At 34.0% G+C, this 22919-nt stretch overlaps 1 protein-coding gene across 1 annotated transcript in view; it reads right to left on the reverse strand.

Moving 5' to 3' along the window:
• LOC110447343 (failed axon connections homolog) overlaps positions 1-8866 on the reverse strand; it is a 17937-nt gene extending 9071 nt beyond the window's left edge. Inside the window, exons 1-5 of the mRNA XM_021492965.1 lie at positions 8798-8866; positions 7579-7702; positions 6432-6628; positions 1521-1717; positions 1035-1151 (exon numbers count right to left, since the gene is read on the reverse strand). Coding sequence (XP_021348640.1) covers positions 1035-1151; positions 1521-1717; positions 6432-6628; positions 7579-7702; positions 8798-8862 — 700 coding nt within the window. The 5' untranslated portion in view covers positions 8863-8866. The remainder of the gene's footprint in view (positions 1-1034; positions 1152-1520; positions 1718-6431; positions 6629-7578; positions 7703-8797) is intronic.
• Positions 8867-22919: the final 14053 nt, after the last annotated feature.

The raw sequence follows: 22919 nt of genomic DNA on the forward strand, positions 1-22919 counted from the left end.
GAGTGGTTCGGTTATCCAGACGACTACTACTAGTTCCGTCCCGTGAAAGCGGCTGCATAGTTCGTTCGTTCGATCCGCCGCTATCGGCCAGGTATCAGTTTATCGGTCGATAGCGGCGAGGTATAATTAAGCAGTTTATCGGCCGATAGCGGCCGATAACCTCGTTTCGTTCGGGAAGCGGCTGTACTAGCAGCGTTAGGCCCAATCGGTAACACCGGTCCTATCGGTAGGCTTGCGTTCGCACCGGGTTCGTCCTGCGGTCGTAAAGCGGCTCGTCTCCGTTCGGGGAGCGTGCGTCCTGCGTTCGTGCCACAAAACGTGGATACTTGGGCGTAATTCTAACTGTACCTAGACTAGAAGAGGAGTTTAAAAGTCGCCGTTAGGGATAGTAGTGGAGAAAGAAGTTATAACAATCATCAACGGAAGGTACACATAAACGGTCATGTTGTTGAGCTTAAATCGCATACAGCAATTGATCTTTTGTCGTGTAGAATATATTCTAATGATTTCGTGTATACCATTTTGTTCATGTTTTACATACCGTTGTATATATATACATATACGTAAGTATGATATCAACTCAATCGTTGTCTATCATAACAATCTAAAGACAGCAATAAGTTTAATGCCTAATAAAGATCATCATTTAATAAGCTGTATGATGTGGGGTATATCGTTCCGTACCGTACACATGTAGTTAAAATAGATATGATTTTATTGATAAACCTGTAATTAATACGATATTAAAAAGCTACCTTTAATAAATTCTACCGAAAGTCTTTTGAATTGTTGATGTGAGCAAGTTGCATGGTGTTATCAAATGGTCGGGTTAATAACATTGTAGTTGGATTGCAGTGTGTATATATATGGAAGTTTATTTAATGTATGAACATTTTGGTTGGCTGTGATTTTGAATGTGATAATGTATCTAAAGGTTGAGTGTAAATTACGTTACAGCATATACACATGTAGCTTCGCACCAATTAAACATATGGGTATTATGCTACATGTATTAGTGAGATCTTTATATTTACCACATAGAATTGCATGAGTAAATCCACCGAAAGGTTCCCACATTATCTCTGCCAGCATTCCGAACACAGCACAGTCATGTTGACAAGGGCGAGATCCCATCAAAAACCGTTTCACACCTAAAACGTAATTTTGACATCGATGTATAATGCATTCATTTTCGTCACCTTTATATACCTATCTCACTACTACTACTACCTTCTGTATTACAAACATCCACCAACACCCACACACACAAATCTGTGTTACTACTTCCCTTACCAGGAATATTATATAGTACTTGTATTTATAAAACCTTTTCTAATGTATGTCACCACTTTTTGTTACAGATAGTCTACAGGACATTATACATTATGTATAACACATGATATCAGTATCCCTCATACTTCTGGTACTGCTACCTTTACAACGAACATGATATAGCACATGCGCATGTTTAACACACTGTGACTATGATTTCCTGAATACTTTCTAATGGTTTGCTTTACCTAAAACATTACTTAGCGCCTGTAGGTCTGTCCGAAGAATTTCGTACACCTCTTCCTTTGAGTGGCGTCCAATACCATGACTATAGGCCATATTCTTGATGGATGATCTGACACGCCAACGAACAAACCAAGGAATTCTCAACACGTTGTATATCTCTTCTGTCTTATCGTACACCCATCGATCCAACACCAAGGTCCTAAAAAAACCGACGAAGAGCATATTACAATATCATCAGCTACATATAACCCTTCCGGTTTTTCATTTAAAGATAAAACAAACCAGTATATAATAATAAAAACAAAACAGATTGCTTTAAATCCGTGTAAGGTTGATATTTTCTCTTCCTTTCTCTAATCAGTAGGATATAGCTATGTACACAGGTAATATATCTTGTAGCATGTTTTGAGCAAAACGCAATATTCCTGTTTTCGTCATTGTCGTTTCAAATTGAGGTTGTCATGTGAATTGATCAACTTCATACATCACATCGAAATAAGCGTAAAGATGTATTTGCAAGTTTTGAAAGCATGTACTTTAACATTCATTGTATACAGGATACACATTTTACAGCAGAAATAGAAACTATGATCAGATCAGAATGGGGATACACTTGTTACTTTAGCTTTTTTAACTATAATTCCAGGGGGGTAGTAGTTTTATTCAATAATAATATTGAAGCCAAGGTTATAAAAGAAAAGAAAGACTTAGATCGAAACTTTCTAGCTCTAGACATTTTTCCAGCTGAAAAAAAAGATTTACACTTGTTAATATATATGGACCCAACTCGGATACACCGAGCTTTTATTAAAAAATTGTAGATGTTGTAGTGGAATTCAGTAATGACTCGTTTATTATTTGCGTGGATTTTAATTTAGTTTTGAACCCAGAATTAGATTGTAACAATTATAGACAAGTTAACAACCCTAAGGCAAGAGAAAGAGTCTTAGAGATGATAAATGAACTTAATTTTATTGATATTTATAGAGAACAACACCCAGAAAGTAAAAAATATACATGGAGGAGGTCAAATCCAATAAAGCAAGCAAGATTATATTATTTTTTAGTTTCTGAGAACCTTATATCATGTATACAAAAAAAACAAATATTGGCCCAGGCTATCGTTCTGATCATTCCATACCATGTATAGCAATAAAGTTCAAGGATTTTAAGAAAGGAAAATGCCTATGGAAGTTTAATAACTCTTTACTTCATGATTTAGATTATCTGAAATTAATAAATAAACATATACTAGACGTTACAACTCAGTATGCAGTACCAATATATGCTCAGAATAGTTTAGATGATATTTCAAATGAGGATATTCAATTTACAATAGATGATCAACTTTTTTTAGAAACTCTTTTATTTGAAAATAGGGGGAAAACCATTTCATATGCGTCCTATAAGAAAAAACAGAGAACGAGTCAAGAACGATATCGAAGGGAAAGAATCAAAGAATTAGAAGAACAAGAGGATGTGCTTTTTAGATTTAGAAGGAAAACAGAAAGAATTAGAGTCAATAAGAAAACATAATCTTAAGGGAAGTATTTTAAGGTCTAAAATAAAATGGATGGAAGAGGGTGAAAAACCTTCAAGGTATTTCTTAAATCTGGAAAATAGGAACTTTGTTACCCAAATTATACCAGTTGTAGAAAAGGATGATGGGGAAATAATTAGAAATCAGGGGGAAATTTTAAATGAAATTCAACAGTTTTATGAAAAATTGTATTTAGAAGACAATCAATTACATAATATTAATTTGAATGAATATCTTAATGATGATAGTATATCAAAACTGAATCTTATAGAGTCGAACAATTTAGAGGGTAATATTACCTTTAATGAGACATCTCATACTCTTAAAAACATGAAAAATAAGAAAAGTCCAGGTTAAGACGGGTGAACAGTAGAAATTTTTAAATGTTTTTGGAAACAGCTAGGTCATTTTGTGGTAAGATCAATACAATATGGGTTTAGTATCAACAAACTATTAGTAACACAGAGGCAGGGAATCATAACATGTTTACCAAAGGGAGATAAGCCAAGACCATTCTTTAAAAAATTGGAGACCTATTTCACTTCTGAATATAATTCATAAAATTGCTTCAGGTTCAGTTGCGACTAGAATGAAAAAGATAAATTTATAAATACAGATCAGACTGGCTTTATTTCAGGTAGGTATATTGGTGAAAATACCAGAATTATATACGATATTATGCACTATGCTGAAGAAAATGATATTCCAGGTATGTTACTGAATGTTGATTTTGAAAAAGCCTTAATTCGGTTAATTGGGATTTTATTGATTAAGTGCTTGCATTTTTTAATTTTGGGAAAGATATAAGGAAAAGGGTCCATATTTTTCAAAATGGTTCAATTTCATCTGTTAATCAGGGGGGGGGGGGATTTGTCTTGGTTTTTTAATATTAAACTTGGATATCGCCAAGGTGACCCCATCTCTCCATATTTATTTATTTTATGCGCTCATGTACTAGGAATTATGATTAGAAATAATATTAATATTAGAGGAATAAATATTGAAAACACTCCTATATTCTTATCTCAATATGCAGATGATACATCAGTTATTCTTGATGGGTCTAGAAATTCTTTAAGAGAGACACTGAGTGAATTAAAAAATATGCAGATATATCTGGGTTAAAGATAAACAAAAGTAAGACTGAAGTCATTTTGATAGGAAGCATGAAATATAATGAGGAAAACTTTTGTCCAGAATGGAATTTAGATTGGGGAAACAGAAAATTTTCTATTTTGGGTATTGACTTCCATGTAGATTCACATTTAATGGTAAAAAGGAATTTTGACAAAATAATAGTTAAACTTAAATCCCTTTTAAATGACTGGAATAAAAGAAAACTTCCTAACCCTAACCCTAACTCCTGTTGGTAAAATACACATAATCAAATCATTGCTAGTATCACAATTCAACGACTTTTTCATAGCTTTGCCAAATCCTGACTTATCCTTTATTAAAAGACTAAACTCAGAACTCTACAACTTTCCTTGGAATAGTAAAGAAGACAAAGTGAAAAGGGATATTATACTAAAAGACTGTAATGAAGGAGGGCTGAAAATTGTAGATTTACATTCTTTTATTAGAGCGCTGAAGTTAACATGGATTAGAAGATTATATTCTAAATCAAGTTAATGGCAAAGTATCCTAGAAAAAAGTGTTGACTTAGGCATATTGCCTAGCTGTGGATCAGGATACATAAAAGAATGTGAAATGAAGTGTAAAAACCAGTTTTGGAAAGATGTATTCAACTGTTGGAGGTGTCTTGTTGACATTGCTCCAAATTCTGATATTCTGACATATGGAAATCTATTCATGGAAGGGTTTCGGCCACTTTGCAGAAAGTCTTGCCATCTGCTACCAGGGAGTCAAAAACTCAATTCAAGAAGGATGTAAAGACCAATGTCTGCATTTTAGGCTCTTTTGCGCAGACATCATGTACACACCACCCTATATATACAAATATTTATATGAATATCGCGATAAATGCCCTTTTACCTGAAGTAAATGCTGTTTTGTATGCCTTTTTTATCTATAATATTTTAAACTGTTATTGTAGGAACACCATTATTTATGTGCTGTGAAGCGCCGTACAGTAATTTTTGCAAAATATCTTATATATTATTATTATCATTTTTTCTTTTAATCAAGCATCTTGAACAGAAAAAACCTGCGTATGAGTTTTGAGAAAGATCTGTAATTTACTTTCCTGGTATGACGGTTGCCATCTTTTATTCCAGTCCTGCTAAAATGAATTATGGTTAACTTAAAACCTAGTCAAGAATAGTCTAGATAACAATTACGAAAGTCCACTCCATTACTTTCTGAGAAATCGCTACAGCAAACCATATCATTTACTATCAACACCAAATATAGATGCCTTTCGGTAGAGTTAGGGTTAGGATAGGGTTAGGTTACGCCATTGTTGTGTTTGATATTAGTATCAAAATACTAATATGGCATTTAATATAAATAAGAACAAAGGGAAACCTGTCAACAGAACAGATCTGCCAAAGACTTCTTGACAAATAACAATAGCAAACTCAATCCGCCTAACTTCAAAAGGGGTGCCTGGTGCTAAGGACTACACCAATAACGACACGAAAGTCGTAAAAGATCTGTCCAGACCTTCTCGACATATAGCGATAACAAACTTAAACTATCAAAAAAGAAGTACATCTTCAGAATTAGAGAGAAGAAATGGAAACTGTCAAGCAGCCATCTTATTTCCCCAATAGTCTCAAAATAAAACATGCGCAAATACATATGCAGTTTCAGAAAGATCCGCTGGACACTTCTTGATAAATTGTGATAACAGGAATTCATTCAAGACGTACAATGATTAGTCAATGGACGTATGGATGGGCTATCTACAAATCACAGGCGAAAGGTGGTTTGAATACCCACTGACATTGGTGGAGTAACATAACCTTTCTGTGACATCATCACTGCCATATAAAGATAGGTGAGGTCGTATCACAACACCATTGCGAACTTCAAAGACAACATTAGGCCGATAGGACCCTTTTGTCACATATGATTTTCTTTTAACCCTAATTGAAATGAAATAACATCAATTTAATATTTGTTGTTAATCCCAAAACTTAATATATTGTGATATCCGAAGTATATTTTGGTTTTTAAATAGAGTGAATAAACTTCATTGTATATTATGCATCTTAATATTATTTCTTATGTATTTTTTTCCACAAATCTCAAAACTTGTAAATTTGATGAATGTCTCATAATTAAATTTATATAAAAGGTTATAATCAACAAACATTATTTGAAATACTGAATTAAAATTTATTATACGTATGTAATGTAATGTATAATTATTATCTCTTGACTTTGAACAATGAAACCGGCTGCTCACCAATATGTATTTTCCTCAACCATTCGTTGTACAGCCCTGCCAACTCCCTTCTGCTCTGAACTGAGATGACTGTTTAGATCAATCCCTTGCGCTTTATCAATGCGAGCGATGCAAAATTCTGAGTCGGCGGTTGCTTGTCCTTTGTATTCTATCCACGGCCATTTTCCTTTTGGTCCTTTGTCTTTTCCGTGTATCGACTGCGATCAAAATATAGTATGCTTAATTTGATTGATTAGGGTTAGGTTTAGGGTTGAAAGATTTGATGTATGATTCCGCCTAAAGGTGTTTCACTCAAGCATGAAAAATGACCGAGGATGGAAACTTTTGCGTATGCTATACATGTACTGTATCTGTAAACAATTTTTTATTTTATATATGATTCATTTTTGTATCCCTATGAAGCTGAATCAAACATTTATCCGTACCATTACTTTCACATTCAAATGTATTGATGTTTAGTTATTGAATTGAATAATGTAATAATGATTCCTTTGTATACACAATTTGAAATAGATTATACTTCAAACTTTTATCATTCATAACAATATATTGTCACTTATTTACTGAGTGACAATCACTCCTCCACGACCAAATTCTATGAGAATGTGATGCCTTAAATATTATTATGGTCAACTTCCTCCCTTTTCCTAGCAGTAACATATCGGATTCCATTGTTTATAAAGTGTGCCTGTCATGTTGTGTTTGTTACTCCAAAGAATATATGATACATTTAAATAGTCTGGATAAATCAACTAACTAAACTCTGATTTCTAACCATTAGGCATAGATAGCCATGATAACTAATACAGCCCTCCACTTGGTACCAGAATGTAATCAGCACTAGCTGCGATCACGAAGAGTGGTAGAACCCACCTATTTATGTATGTGTTTAAGTAAGTTGACACTCATTCTGTCTTCAAAGTCTTCTTCGTGTACGGACATATTTCGTATTTGAGACAAATTCTTCAATACCATAACCACCTAGTTGACTGTTAAATAAATATGTACGTTGGAAACCCATGACTTAATTTTCAATTCATGTGTGTTGCTTGTGTTTCAAGGTTACTTTAAGCGATTTCATAGATTATATAGGGTGCTGTATAAATGTTGCAATGTAGAGTCATCATTGTTGGGAGTACTAACATACCTGATATTTGACGCCTGCAAATCGCAAGTAGGACTCAAGCTTAACAGCAAACGGTGTAAGGCTTGGTACATGAGGTCCACGCCCGATCTGTCTGAGTATTACTATATCATCTGAAACAATTGCCCTGAAATGACAAGAACATTATACCTATTTAAAATGGTAAGCACATAGTGTGTTATACAATGTTATAGATACAGTTTGCGGCTAAAACATCACCACAACTCTACAGGACACAAAGGCGATCCAGGAGGTATATCACCACAACATCTCTACAACTCTACAGGACACAAAGGAGATCCAGGTGGTATATCACCACAACATCACCACAACTCTACAGGACACAAAGGAGATCCAGGAGGTATATGCTTAAATGTGTTAATGTATACAATACCTGTTCGCAGTATCTATTCAGTCCGATAAACTTTTTAATAAAAGATGTTAACTTGCTGATTTGCACTTATTGTATACATTTAAATCCAGGTCCTCTGCAGAGACTTGAAATATAAGAACTAAAACTGTTTTATTGTATTTAAATTAAATGACAGTGATTTACTTAACTTTAACTGAAACCGATCTTATTCCTGAAATTCCAGATTCTGAAATAACAATTAACTGTTATTCAGTTGTATTTGACAGATTAGATAGAACTAGTCCTAGAGGTTATTTAATCTACCTTAAACGTAATTTCTACACAAAAAGTTGACCCCATTTTGAACATGATACAATCGAGATGATATCGATGATATCAAATGTTATGAGAGATATGCTCCGGACAAGTGGTATCTCAATTATTTTGCATGCACGTCACAGTTTACATGATATTCTGTCTTCCCGAAATACACAAGCGTACATAATTTGATTATCCTAGATGGAAAATGCGGGAGTTCTGCTACTGACCGACAAACGAACGGACCCTGGGTATAACTATATAGCTGGTCCGTATTGTAGAGGGGAATTATCAGAAAGTTTTGTTGTTATCAAAGGTTTATTAGTCAACCTGTAAGTTTAGATATGTAGTATACATGAAGGCGATATTCAAATGTTGATATTAACAATAGTCTCATAATAGTTTCCTACGCAAAGTACAATACATATAGATCTATTTAGATATCGAGACGTCGTATCGTGATAAAAAATAATGCATTAACGCAAAGCTTGACCCTTACACTATTTGAACAAGTGTATATGTACCTTTCTGGTGCTTATTACTGATGCGTACCTGTGTGTCCTGTTATTGGGGTTAATCCTCCTAAACAATAGCAAAACAACAACACCAGCCAACATTGTCCCTCCAATCACCGTTGCGCCCCAAGGTAGGTTTTCCATGGTCTGTAACACGACTGACATCTTAAAGGTTGTACTAGACTTTGAGCCTGGGATACAATAAAAGTATTAGAGGCGTTAACCGTTCCGTTCCGTTCCTGTTATTTTCTTTGATTTTTCTGGCGATACTATCCCGTTGACCTATATTATGACTCGGTCATCGCCAGCTATATTATTGAGTGATGGAGGACATACCCGTTTAGCGGGTGTTAACATTTTACCATAATCCAAACATGTCGACAGTGTCCCAGTGTGTATTAGTCTAACGTGGTGCTTTGGTGACCTCACACTCATGTCGACACGCGTATTACTGGACTACATATACCCCCCCCCCCCACACACACACCAAAACAAAAACATGCACACACACACAAAAATACACACACAAACATACACATATAGATGACATCGATTCACCTTTCATGTTTCTAAATAAAATACACACATGATATTGAATTGATGTATAAATAAATAATTTGTAAATGATATGAAACTATTATTTGATAGATTTTTAAATTATCTAATCTGTGTACCTGGTACATTAGCAGTTTTTAAAGCATAGTTTGTTTCCAAAATATGATATTTAAGACTTCCAAAAGGACGGGATCAAGACAAACTCAAGGTCATGTTAATGACAACAAAACTTCCACAATGAACCATACACAATAACAAGGACACACCCAGATGCTACTATATTAAGATACACGTTTCCCGAATATAGTATCTGTAATATTAACTTCTGTCAGATTTTCACACGTATATAGGACGCCTATGATCTAGCATTGATCCGGTCTGTGAATCATCAAAGATACTTAAGTGTTTTATTAGTGAACATCATATCTAGACGATGACCGTGCGCTTATTTAATATAGAAAAACAAATCACAGGTAAAATAATCTAGTTAAATAGTTTATTTGTGAACAGGATGCATCTATTTAAAAAAGCTGAAATTCTACTACTGCGAACGGAGAGTTGACAATATCTGCATATTCAAGCATTGGACGTATAAATATATTGAGATTACTTCAGCATAAAATTGATAGAAAATCACTTGAGACTATTTATTTAATATTTATAAGGCCTATACTAGAATATGCGAGTGTTGTATGGGACAACTGTATCTCAACAGAGAAAAATCTGCTAGAATCCCTACAATTACAAGCAGCAAGAATAATTGCAGGTAAAGACGGGGCAGAAGTCACATTGCTATCTACAAGGAAACTGGATGGGATACTTTAAAGAAAAGAAGAAATGATCAGAAACTAATTCTTTTATATAAAATACTACACCATGATGCACCCCAATATTTAAAAGATATTCTTCAACCACTGTTTAGAAATCCAGAGGAAAATATATATAATATAAGACAACCAAGGCTAATAAATGAACCAAGAGCTACATCAAACCTTTATCTCAGAAGTTTTTTCCCTGATATTACTTATCAATTGAACAATAATAATACCACTAATCAACTCCAGAACCTTTTATTACAGTTGAAGATACATGTATTCAAACTTTTAAATATGGAGGTAACAGAAAATTAAACATAGTACAGTGTCAATTAAGAAATAATGTCAGTCAGTTAAATGCATATCTTTATAATGATCATCTAAGAGATAATTCAACTTGCTAATGTGGTTATTTAAATGAAGATAACATTCATTTCTTTTTAAGATGTCCTTTGTATAATAATGACAGGATTGACCTTAACCTTAACAGATCAATAAATAATATAGATCCACTTCTAAGAGAAAATGTAAATGTTCTTTTATATGGTAGTACTAACCATAATGACCAGGATAATATATATATATACTAGAATGTACCATGAGATTCATTTCTAATACTAAACGCCTCTAATGTATCAACTTAATTAGTTTAAATTATTACCGAAGTTGGTACAAACACTAAAAATATGTATAAAATATGTATATACGTTAAGTATACATTTGTACTATTTACTGGGAATTGGCTGACATTTGTGTAAACAAGTGGACTTTGTGGTCAAGCTATTTTCTCTACAATTCAAAATCTTTGACCACGCTCAATATTTAGTATCAAAGTGTTAATTATACACGACACTGGCCATCACCATGCCATCTTATATTTACCTTCATATAATATAATAATGCATAATTAAATGGATATATAATATATGGGCAATTCTTTTGAGTGAGTGAGTAAGTGAGTGTGTGTATATACGCGAATGCCAGTTTGAGTAGGAGTATATATATGTGTGAGTAATTATATTTATTGTTTCATGTAACCTAATAATAAGTTAAGATTTATTCTGTATATTTTGTAAATTATGTTGTGTGGTCAGTTGCTGCCCCCTGTCAGTGGGACCGCTGGTGTTCAGTGTGATATATGGGGACGAGGCCGTTACCTTTGTCTACCATGTACCATGCAGACCATCTGTGGATTCACGGAGGGGGTAGAGACTGACTAGGGAACTATAAATCTCCTCTTATATCTTACATCCTACGTTCTTCATCATGTAATCTATCTGCACTCTCAAGTAGATTTATTCTCTAGTTGAATCTCCAATTTTATGTGAATGAAATCCTTCTTCAAGTTAAAATCCTGCTAAGCATATGGTCGTCTGCCTGAACCATGCCAATTTTATTGATAATAATCAAGGTAAAAGATATGCTTTACTGATCTGTATCACAATCCACCTCTGTGGTGTAGGGGAGAGAACTCCCATAACACATATATGACTAAAATAACTTAAATTAACGAGTCATTTCGTGGGAGCTCTGGTCGATGACTTCTGTCCTAGATATAAAAAAAAACCTTTTAAATTATTTCACAATTAATATATAATAATATACATTGTCCATTCCATAGGAGAGGGTTTGAATAGGCATTACGCCTGTTGCCCAATTCCTTTTGAAATTTGTATAAGATGCAATTATTAATAAAAAAAAAAGTGAAATGAAAAGCATTAGACGGAAAATTAATGTATATATTTTGCATAGTGATTTCCTATCAATCTTATATTTCAGATACCTAAGCATGTTTATTCTTTTACTAGCCTTTCCTTATATTAATTGAACAGTGGAAGACCAAGTGCAATCTTCAGAAAATGTTAATCCAAGATGTATAGGATGGGCATTATCTCCACAAGAGAAATTAATTAGAGGATGGATAGAATCTTTTTTTTTAAACTAGGTCTTGGTTTAGATATCTTGGTGGGTTTCGTCTACGATGACATATGATGATGTATCGTCTGCAAACAGCTTAATGTTACTCTGGACTATATCAGTGATGTCATTAATGTATAATTGAAATAAAAAAGACCAAGCGCTGATACATGAGGAACACCGACATTAACAACACTAAAAGTAGAAAATGACCTTCAGTTAGTACTAGTTTTCTATCTTCAAGATAATTCTCAAACCAGTTAAAAACATTGCCTGATATACCATACGATTTAAGTTTATGTAGTAACCCTTCATGCCAACCTCTATCAAAAGCCTTGCTGATGTCACAAAATACAAACATTGATTCTTTCCCTATATCCAGGTTGCTAATTATGGTGTGGTATATAGAAAGAAGTTGGTTTACTGTTTAATCACCTTGGTTAAAGCCTGATTGGTCATTGGAAAGTATTTTATTAGTTGTTAAATAGTTATATAAATATTTGAATATATTTTTTTCTAAGATTTTCCTAAAACATGATGTTACAGATATTGGTCGATAATTGGAATAATTATTTTTTAAACCATTCCCTTTGTATACAGCACAAACATTATCCATCTTCCATGGCCCAGGTATGCACCCATTAGATATAGTTTTGTTATGACTTTAGGTAACATGCCATCAGGTCCAGCTAGTTTGTTTTCATTAATATAGTAATTTGATCATCAACATCTTGTTTCAGAGACTATTATGTTTTCTAATTTTGATAGAGTGGAAATATCTAATACTGGAGGTTCAGCAAATGTATCTGATGTTGTGGCTATAGAAGTAAAATATTCATTAAGGGCTTCAGCTTTATCAGTTGGACGTTAAATCTGTGTATTATTAACATTCAACGGTGGAATTGGTTCAGTTTTATTGTTGAAATTAGTTATAGATTTAGCAATTTTCCACTATTTATTAGGGGACAATGATTTATCCCTAGAGACTTTTGAAGTTTATCAAGATACTTATGTTTTGCGTCTCTTACCAGATTAATAACATCATTCCTTATTTGTTTATATTTATTCCAATGCTCTATTTTGTCAGTATGTCTGGCTTTCTTATGTAACCTAATTATTTGTCTCATCTTTAGCCTAATATTGGTATGTATCCTTTGCTTGTCATCAAGTCGGATTAAAAGACAGGGACTGATCTCTGGCGCATGGACTAATGATGGAAGGATTGTTATCCGCAACCAGCAAGGGAGAAAAACTCAGGTAACCACGTTGGATGAACTGTCAACATACCCTGACCCCCTCCTATTGTTGATAATCTTGATCGGCCCTTACATGGTTATCGTACGGATACTGAGAGGCTAAGTCAAGTGACTTTCATTCCATATATATGTGTTATATTTTCAATCAATTCATGTTTAAATATCTGTATATAGACCTTATATATATATATATATATATATATAATCTTTTCGCAAAAATCTGTGTTTTTACGTAACATATAATGTCCTCCCACATTTTGTTATATCTATAGCGTATTTATTCCTGTCAACATTATATTAGTTTGATCTCCATTAGCCACGTGTACACACAGCCATAACGTACAGTAGTTGTATCAGCTATTACATATACGATGATTTCATAGTGTGACATGACTATTGTGTTGATGCATAAACAAAACAAGGAAATGAATGTAACCTAAATGCTTGTATATATGCATAATATCTAACAATTCATGTTTAAATACCTCTATATACAACTTTATAATCTTTCTACAAGAAATCTGTATTTTTACGCAACATAATGTCCTCCCACATATTGTTAGTTAGTTTGTTTATTCCTACCAACAATGCATTTTTTTTATCTCCATTAGCCCACATGTACCCACCGCCATAACATAGGTGTACTTTCGTGCAGCTAATACATGACTATGGTGTTGATGTGTAAAAAGTAAGGAAATGTATGCACACCTAAATGCTTGTATATATGCATAATATCAAACAATTCATGTCTAAATACCTTTATATATATAAAGCTCAAATATCTATATACTCTTTCTACAAGAAATATCTGTGTTTTACGTAACATAATGTCCTCCCTCATATTGTTATATATATAGCATGTTTGTTTATCCCTACTATCACTATATACTTTTTTTTTATCTCCATTAGCCACGTTTACACACAGCCATAACTTAGGTGTAGTTTTTGTTTGTGTGTCAACTGATACATGTATCATAGTGAGAACAAAGTGAGAAAATGTTTGTACACCTAAATGCTTGAATATATTTGGTAAATAGCTACCAGGCTGAACTATTGCACTCCTCCGATCCTTCGTTGCCTCCTCCCATCCCACCCCTCTTTCCCTTCTCTTACTCTCTCCATGTACATGTAAATAGCTGAATCAACAGGGTTGTACTTTGTCTTCTTATCAATGGCTTGTCTATGCAACTGAGAATACAACACTACTAAACGAAATAGTTTATATAATATTTTAATGACTTAATATCTTCTATACAACATACATTACATGTACTCTATCTACATACCTTAATTAGTATCTCAAACACTAGTCACTTTTTAAATTAATATTCCATTCCGGTATAATTTATCCACAATAATGTACAGGCTTATAACCTTATATATGACTATTGGTATGAAATTACGTGAAAATCCGTGCTCCTCCTCACATTTATTAGTAACTGGCTGTTACTCCTGGATTACACGCATGTGCTACCAATTTTCTAGGCATTCGAGTTTTTTCATGGTCACCTAAACGTTTGCGGTAACGAATGTCTATAGATAGATGCAAAAGGGCCTATTTACCCCGAACAGGATGTTTTCATATAGACCACATGGCTGCCGTTTGGTAAATTTGTGTTTATTTTTATGTCTGTAAAATTTTGTTTGTGATTTTTGTGTTATTATTTTTGTAGTTATTTTTCATTTCTTATTTAAGCTCGGCTATGCGGACGATAACACCTTGAGTCTGCAAGCACATTAATTTCAAACAACACCATTGTTCATTGCTAGTAAAGTTATTACTATTAGCATGTTGGAACACATAATGCGTTATTCTTATATCTATATATCTATCTTATTTATTGTATTTGCAATCACTCGTGGGACCCACTCATTGGCCATGGCTCTACTGATTCTCTGTACCTCCTTATTTAATAATGGCTGATTATAAACATAAAAGCCATGTCCAGCCCAGGGTGGGGTCCATGAGTGATGCGCAGTTATACTCTGATCTCTTTCTATCTTTGAACACATCATTTCTAAATACTAACTTTCAGTGCTTGGTTAAGGGAATACTGTTACTGTTGTGTATGGATATACACCTAACCCAGGCCCAAACATAAGTAGTGACCAGCACCTATCTGACAACATAAAAATTGGTCATATAAATATTTGTTCACTAATAAATCAAAATGATCTAATTGACACTGAATGTGGTGACTGTGACATTCTCTGTGTTAGTGAGACTCAGCTGGATCCTTCAGTTGCTGATGATGACATCCATACTGAAACTTTTTACACAGTCGTTCGCAAGGACAGACAGCATAGACGAGGTGGTGGTGTTCCTACTTAAACTAAGAATAACATCATTGCTAAACGTAGATTAGACCTGAAATCTGATGATGTTGTGGTTGTCTGGACAGAAATTAAGTTGCAAAATAAACAAATGCTTGTAGGATGCTTATATAGGGCTCCAAATTCTTTAGTTAACTAAATAAATACTGTCACCTCGTGGGATAAATACAGACAATTACGTAATTCAGTTATTGCAATGATTAGAGATGCGAAGCAAAAATACATTAGCAAATTACAAAATTCTCTTGTTGACAAAAATATCCCTCCAGGTAAATGGTGGAGAATTGCCAAATCTGTTCTTATCTCTAAAAAGAAAACTGATACTGATTATCCTTTGGAAATTAATGGTGAATTGAAAGTGCATCCTGTAGATAAGGCGGAATCATTTAACTATTTTTTCACATCTATTTCTACATCAGATAAAACTATTGAAGACATCCCTCCAAATCTTCCTCCTTTCCCTCATCAACGATCTAATATCAATATTACTGAGAAAGATGTTTATGACCAACTTCAACTCATTAATCCAAAAAAGCCTGCAGGTCCCGATGCAATTCACCCTAGGTTTATCAAAGGTGTATCTGAATCTCTTTTCAAACCATTACATATTATTTTTAATAAATCAGTGAAATCCGGTCAATTACCTAAGTCTGGGAAAATGCCAATGTCACAGTTGTATATAAGGGCAAAGGTGAGAGAAGTGACCCATCAAACTACAGACCTATTTCTATCACTCCTCTGTTTAGTAAAATGCTTGAAAAAATTATGTTCAAATATTTGTTTAACTATCTTTCAATAAATCATATAATTTCTAAGAACCAATCTGGATTCCTCCCCAAAGATTCTACAGTTAACCAGCTATTAGCAATATATGATTCAATTCTTAAGCAACTTGATAGAAGAAAAGAGGCCAGAATTGTGTTTGATATTAGTAAGACCTTTGATAGGGTCTGGCATGATGAGTTTGTGTACAAATTGAAAAAATATGGTATTGCAGACAATTTTCTAAATTGGCTTTCTAATTATTTAACTGATAGACAGCAAAGAGTAATAATTGATGGGTACAAGTCTTCTTGACGTACACTTACAGCCGGTGTTCCACAGGGCTCAGTCCTCGGGCCATATTTATTTCTTTTATATATGTGAATGTGATTTTTATTTGCAGATGATACCTCACTGTTTGTACTTATAGAAAATGATAACAATGCTGCTGCTGAAATTTTAAACAATGATCTTAATAGAATATCTATCTGGGCTCATAGATGGGGTATATTATTTAATCCTAGTGAAACAGAAGCTCTTCTTATATCAAATAAATTAAATGCAGATGAAATGCATTCTAATCTAACATTTCTGAACAATTCTGTGGTAAATGTAAAAAAGCATAAACATCTGGGTATTTTTTTAACAGCCATTGGTTTGTGGTCTGATCACATCAATTTCATATATAACAATACATATAATAAGGTGCATATATTTAGGTCACTCGAACACAAACTTGATAGGAAATCCCAAGAAATGATATACAAGTCATATATTCGTCCAAATCTTGATAATCCCTCCTGTATATGTGGTTACATCAATGAAGATGTGAGTCACTTCTTTCTGCATTGCCCTAGATATATGACTCAAAGACAGACTATGTTTATATCTCTGTCTCATTTACAGCTTGACACGAACTTAAATATACACTTAAACTTGGACCTAAACATTTATGAACATCTAATGTTTAATATTAATATATTGACTAAAGGAAGTAGTCTCCTTAGTGAACATCTTAACTCTGCTATTCGTGTTTGTGTTCAGAGATATATAGAATTAACCGACAGATTTTGAAATATCTTATGTATGCATGTATATATGTATGCATGTATATTTGTATGTATGCACACATGCATGCATGTATGTGTGCATGTATGTATATATGTATGTATGTATGAGTGTATGTATGTTTGTACATGTATGTCATTGGCACTGATCTAATTCTTATGTTCCTATTAAAGCATGTTCATTATGTAAATATTCATAGTTCATTATATTGCTATTGTTTGAGATGTACCTCCTGGGAGAGGGCTTGTATAGGCTTTGCCTGTTGCTCAATTCCCATTAAATCTGATTGATTTAATAAAAAAAAATGAAATGAAATCAGGTCGAATTGTAATAGTTTAAACCCTAACCCTAAATCTATAACATTTAAGTCACCAGTAATTACTGTATCCATGAAACTTTCACTAGCTTTATAAGAGCGTAGCTCTCGGGCGCCAAAGGCGCCCGAGCGAAGCTCTTTAATGGTAACACATGCGTGCGTAAACAGAGTTGCTTCCCCTTTCTACACCTTGCCTTTGATTTTTTTCGTCCGGAAGTAGCCCTCCAGTGGGGAAACAGGAAGTGACTTGTAGCCAATGAAAAGGGAGAAAAAACAGGAATTCCGACTGACGTCATATTTCTGCATTCTATTTCTGTTTCGCGCGAAAACGGAATTCTCACTTGCTATACAAGAATGTAAAATATTACTTCTTTTATTTCCAAAACATATGCAACTTATATACCGTCTGAAACTAGAAGACTATCTCTTAATTATTCAAACATTATTATACACTTTAGATATCAATGATTCATCAAATCGACTTAAATATCGAGGCGCCAGGGATTTCTCCGATTTCTGGTGCGCACACTTCCGGTAGATTGTTTACATATGCTACGGAAGATGACAGACACGGTGGCTGCGTTAAAACTGGGACATGTAGTATGTAGTAATTTAAAGTATATGAATGTTATAGTGTTATAGCTGCAGAAATAGACGATTAGTTCAGTCACTTCATTTCCGTTTCTTTAGCTTGTAATCGTGCTAAATGTTGGCCAGGTTCAGGCGTGTGGGACAAGGGGTGCATACTAACCTGCTAACCGACAATTCATGTTTTCTGCACTTCAATAATATCAACGTGCATTACTATCTTACTAATGTTATGACACCTTTTCTTAAGCATGATCACAGGGGCCTGTGGTATGATGCAGTTCTATGGGAACCCTCGGAAGAAAGAAAAACATGCTGAGCATGTACAGCAAAGATGTCAAGGTATGTAAACATTATTCTCGTGCAATTATAATAATAAAACAGTATGGAATTTAAACCTATGAACTTAATGCATTCATAATATTGCTTAAGTTGCTGGCTTAACCACTCATATCATTGATTGGTTTATCATTTGTTGTGGTGCTGGTTTTTTATCAAACAGTTTAACAGAAAGTAGATGCCACTCAGAAACAACATTCAGAGGAATATGGCATCAGTGTCTTCCCCACATTCAGTATGACATGCAGGACAGATTCTGACAGAATGGGAATCTTTTAGAAGTTGCATACAGAAGGTAATAAAATTGAAATGGATACAATATGTACAGCTATGATTTGCTTAAAGGTTGATTACACCAGTGTTACCTTACTTTAAAATTATGCCTATAACCTATATTACTTTACCAGTGCAGATACACCCCCAAAAACCTACCATTCAACTGCATAATGTGTTTGCATGCAGACACATAGTTGCCTATAAACTGGTAAGCAGGTAAATTTGCAAACAGAAGACCTAGCAAGCTTTGCCAATGGTCAATACATTGTATCTTTCTTTAAAGCAGGGATATATATTCCTCATAAATACAATATTTGGTTGCTCGAAATATATGTCTTTAAAAACATTTTGGACTTAAATATCCTGAAACAGGTTAGATGTACTATTTGAATTGCTTCTTTACCTCCAATCCTGACAAAATACATGTGTTAAATTTGTTAATACCTTTTTGAGTGTGTGCCTTGCAGGGATGGGGTTGTTGCATAGGTTGAGATGGGGTCATCTTCCCCCTGAACTCCATCGTTTCTGATTGTTCAATGGTTGTTTTTTTTACATCCAATGATTGTGTAAAGAATGCATTCTTTTATAAAAACCTTTTTACTTTTTACACAATAAAACTGTACATTTTTGTATATTGTGTTGCATAGATGATCACCAAACCTTGTACGTACCAGGTATATATCAATTGCTTTTTAATGCATATATACTTTCTGTTGATATATTCACTACATGTAATTAAAGTTCATGTCAGGGGTGCTAAAGGTGAAGCCTGCACGTGACGGGGAGGAGACTGATGTGAGACTAGTAATGAGAAGGACAGTCTTCCAGTGGGGTTAGAGGCTAAAGGATTGTCACCAAGTTGGCAACTGCAAGTACCTTCCCTGCCTACTTCTAGATACTGGTGATCTATCCAAATAAAGGAATGATGACATACTGTGTTTGAAATATACTTCTTAGGTTAATAGTGCATTTCAGTGACTATTCTATTCAGTCCATTTGTACTGGCCTAAGGACTGTCTTTCTGTAACTGTACAAGTTTTATAGGTTTTTTTATCATGTCAAAGTGTTTACTGGATGTAGAGTGTGAGGCTAAAATGTGTAATGTTAGGCGATGAGTATTAAAATTTTCTTTGGCTAATAAAATGATGAGAAATGAACAAAACAGATTTTTTATTTATTATCTACAAAAATTAAGAAAAATAGTATTAATAATAGGAATAACTTATTCTGTGCCTGAACAAAACTGCCTGTTTTATTTTCTGAAATTGATGTTTACATTTTTTTGAGAACAAAAATCACTAAATTGAAACGGCAAGATTTTGAAGTTTTTCCATAAATGAAAATGGTACTGTTGGAACAAATGACCTCATCGACCTTAAATATTTACATTGGAAAAGTCTGAGGCTAAGTTTACCACCATTTCCAACTGAAATAGAAAAGTCAAATACTTATACACAGGTATTTTGTGTACTGTACTGGGTGGTCGGGTGATGAAGTGGATAGCGTACTTGCTTTTCGATTCCCGAATCGGACATGAACTGGTATGGGGTCACCTGTCCGACCGCGTGGGTTTTCACTGGGTACTCGGTTTCCTGCCACAGTAAGGCACCCTACTCGCTAATATCCAGGCCAACAAATGTGATTAATATAAGCTAAAATAACATGTTTCATAATTGTTGTAAAATAAATAAAGTTTATATATAATTCCTGTACGACTTTCATCCAAAGTGTCGCAAGAATATACGCTTAAGAGAAATAAAAATGGTGATTAATTCAAACAGCCAGGACCTTTTGATTTTCTAAATTTTTGTCCCGGATTTCACCGAAACGGGGGATATTAATTTGGGTTTGTACGTCTCTCTGTCTGTCACGCTTCGGTTCCGTGCAATAACTACAACAAATGTTAACCGATTTTTCTTCAAACTTCGTCACAGGGTTAAATGCTCTAAGGGCTCAGCCAAGTTCGATGACCACTTTAATCAGACTCCATTTCGCAGAGACATTATCTGCAGTTCTGCTTAATAACTCTAGCAAATATTAGATAAGTTTTTTTTCGAGTTTCAAGCTATACAATATGTCTCAACAGCACGATACTCACATGTTTAAACCTAACCTCAGTAATGTTTACCTACAATATGTCCTGAAAGCGGGGGATATAAATTCTACGAATTTGCTTGTTTTCTTTGTTGCATTCTTAGAAATAATCTCTTCAGTACATTGAAAACTCTTTGAACTGGGCATGACTGACATTCAAAGTGGCAACGTAATTTTAATAAGACAATGACCATGCTTGCAACGTCAAAACTCGCAAAACTTAATTTCATATACGGCTATTCTAAAACTCGCACCACTTAATTTCATGCACTGGTATTCTAAACTCGCACAACTTAATTTCAACTGCGGTCCTTTCGAAAATCGCACCAATTAATTTCATGTACGGTCATTCCAAAACTCACAGTAAACACATTTTTATCACAGCTATAACCGGAAGGAAACTACGTACAAAAGTGTTATTTATCCGATGGTCATATGGAACCCTATTTTGTTTTACATTTCAATATTTGTGTATGACTTAATAACATATTTAATTATTTCAATTTAAATGCTCTAGAATTATCTTTAAATCATGCTTAAACCTCTGAAGTGAAGCCAGAAATAAGCAATTAAAATTACTATACATAATCTGCGTTTGTATCAATCTTAACAGTAATGTCGGAAATAATGACGTTGTGAGCAACGTCAGAAGTCAAATAGCATACTCTTTAAATTGGCATCAAATCGTCAAATATTGACGGACCGACATAATGTTTATAAAATTTTGACCAGGATTGTTTTTAGATTTCGAAATCATAAAAATAACACAATTTATTTTTTACGACTTAAGGACTGTAACTAATATTCCAGCCGGCGCGAAAGTAACGTGCATGGATCTTCGTTCAGAGATTTTCATACTATGACCTCACAGACACGTCATACTCCATTGGCCTTCATCGGTTATTTCCGGAAGGATGAAAAATAACCGGAAATCTGTTGAACTGATATCTGTTGCATTATCTTTTTGTCGGTGCCTCAGAACTTTTTTTATTTCTGTTTTTGCCAGTCACAAAAAGTAAAAATGCGGATATTTTCTGAATATTCTTTTTGTCATCAACCAGGTTATGTTAATATTTCTGCCGGGAGATATCTTCTAATAGAGCCGGCATTAAACCAATGCCAGGTCAACGTCAATACGTGTACATGTATTTGTTCATCGTCTAAAATTTCATCAGCTTTTTTTAAAAACCAGTTGTTGAGAATATGAACGAAATAACTTAAATATTTGAAGTATTATATATCACCACTCATAAAAGAAACAATTGATAATGCATTTATGTTGAAATCAACAATGATTTTCCAGACCACCAATACGAGTTTAACGCCATTTTTCAGCAACGCACTACTGTTTACACCGCGTGCCGATTTATAACTAGTTACAGGCAAAAACTGTTTAGTTTTATTTGGCATCCTTACCTGTCAAACCTCGTAGATTATAACAAACTTTGAATTTAAATCCGGTGTTCAGGATGGAACAGAAATTGAGATTATATATCAATAAAACGACATCCGATCTTTCAACAGGAAAAAATTAAACGATTCTTCAAAAACGGACGTGCTGCCATATTTCCCAGAACGGACTTAAATAAAAAGTGGACGAACTTGCCCCGGTCTCCCCTAATTGTTATGTAGGTCTTAAATTCTCATTAGAGATTGTGCTTTATTGTCATTCATCGACTCGCCGCCTTTAAATAAAGCTTATCTTATCTCATTCTGAAATCAGTATTTTCTCATTCTGATCGAATCGGTAAATATCAGAGATCAACAAAAGCTACGCTCTTTTAAGGCTTTGCCTTTCCATATCAAGGGATTTGTTCAAATTAACTCCAGTATTCTATA

This window comes from Mizuhopecten yessoensis, unplaced genomic scaffold, assembly GCF_002113885.1.
Source record: "Mizuhopecten yessoensis strain PY_sf001 unplaced genomic scaffold, ASM211388v2 scaffold3321, whole genome shotgun sequence".
NCBI lineage: Eukaryota > Metazoa > Mollusca > Bivalvia > Pectinida > Pectinidae > Mizuhopecten > Mizuhopecten yessoensis.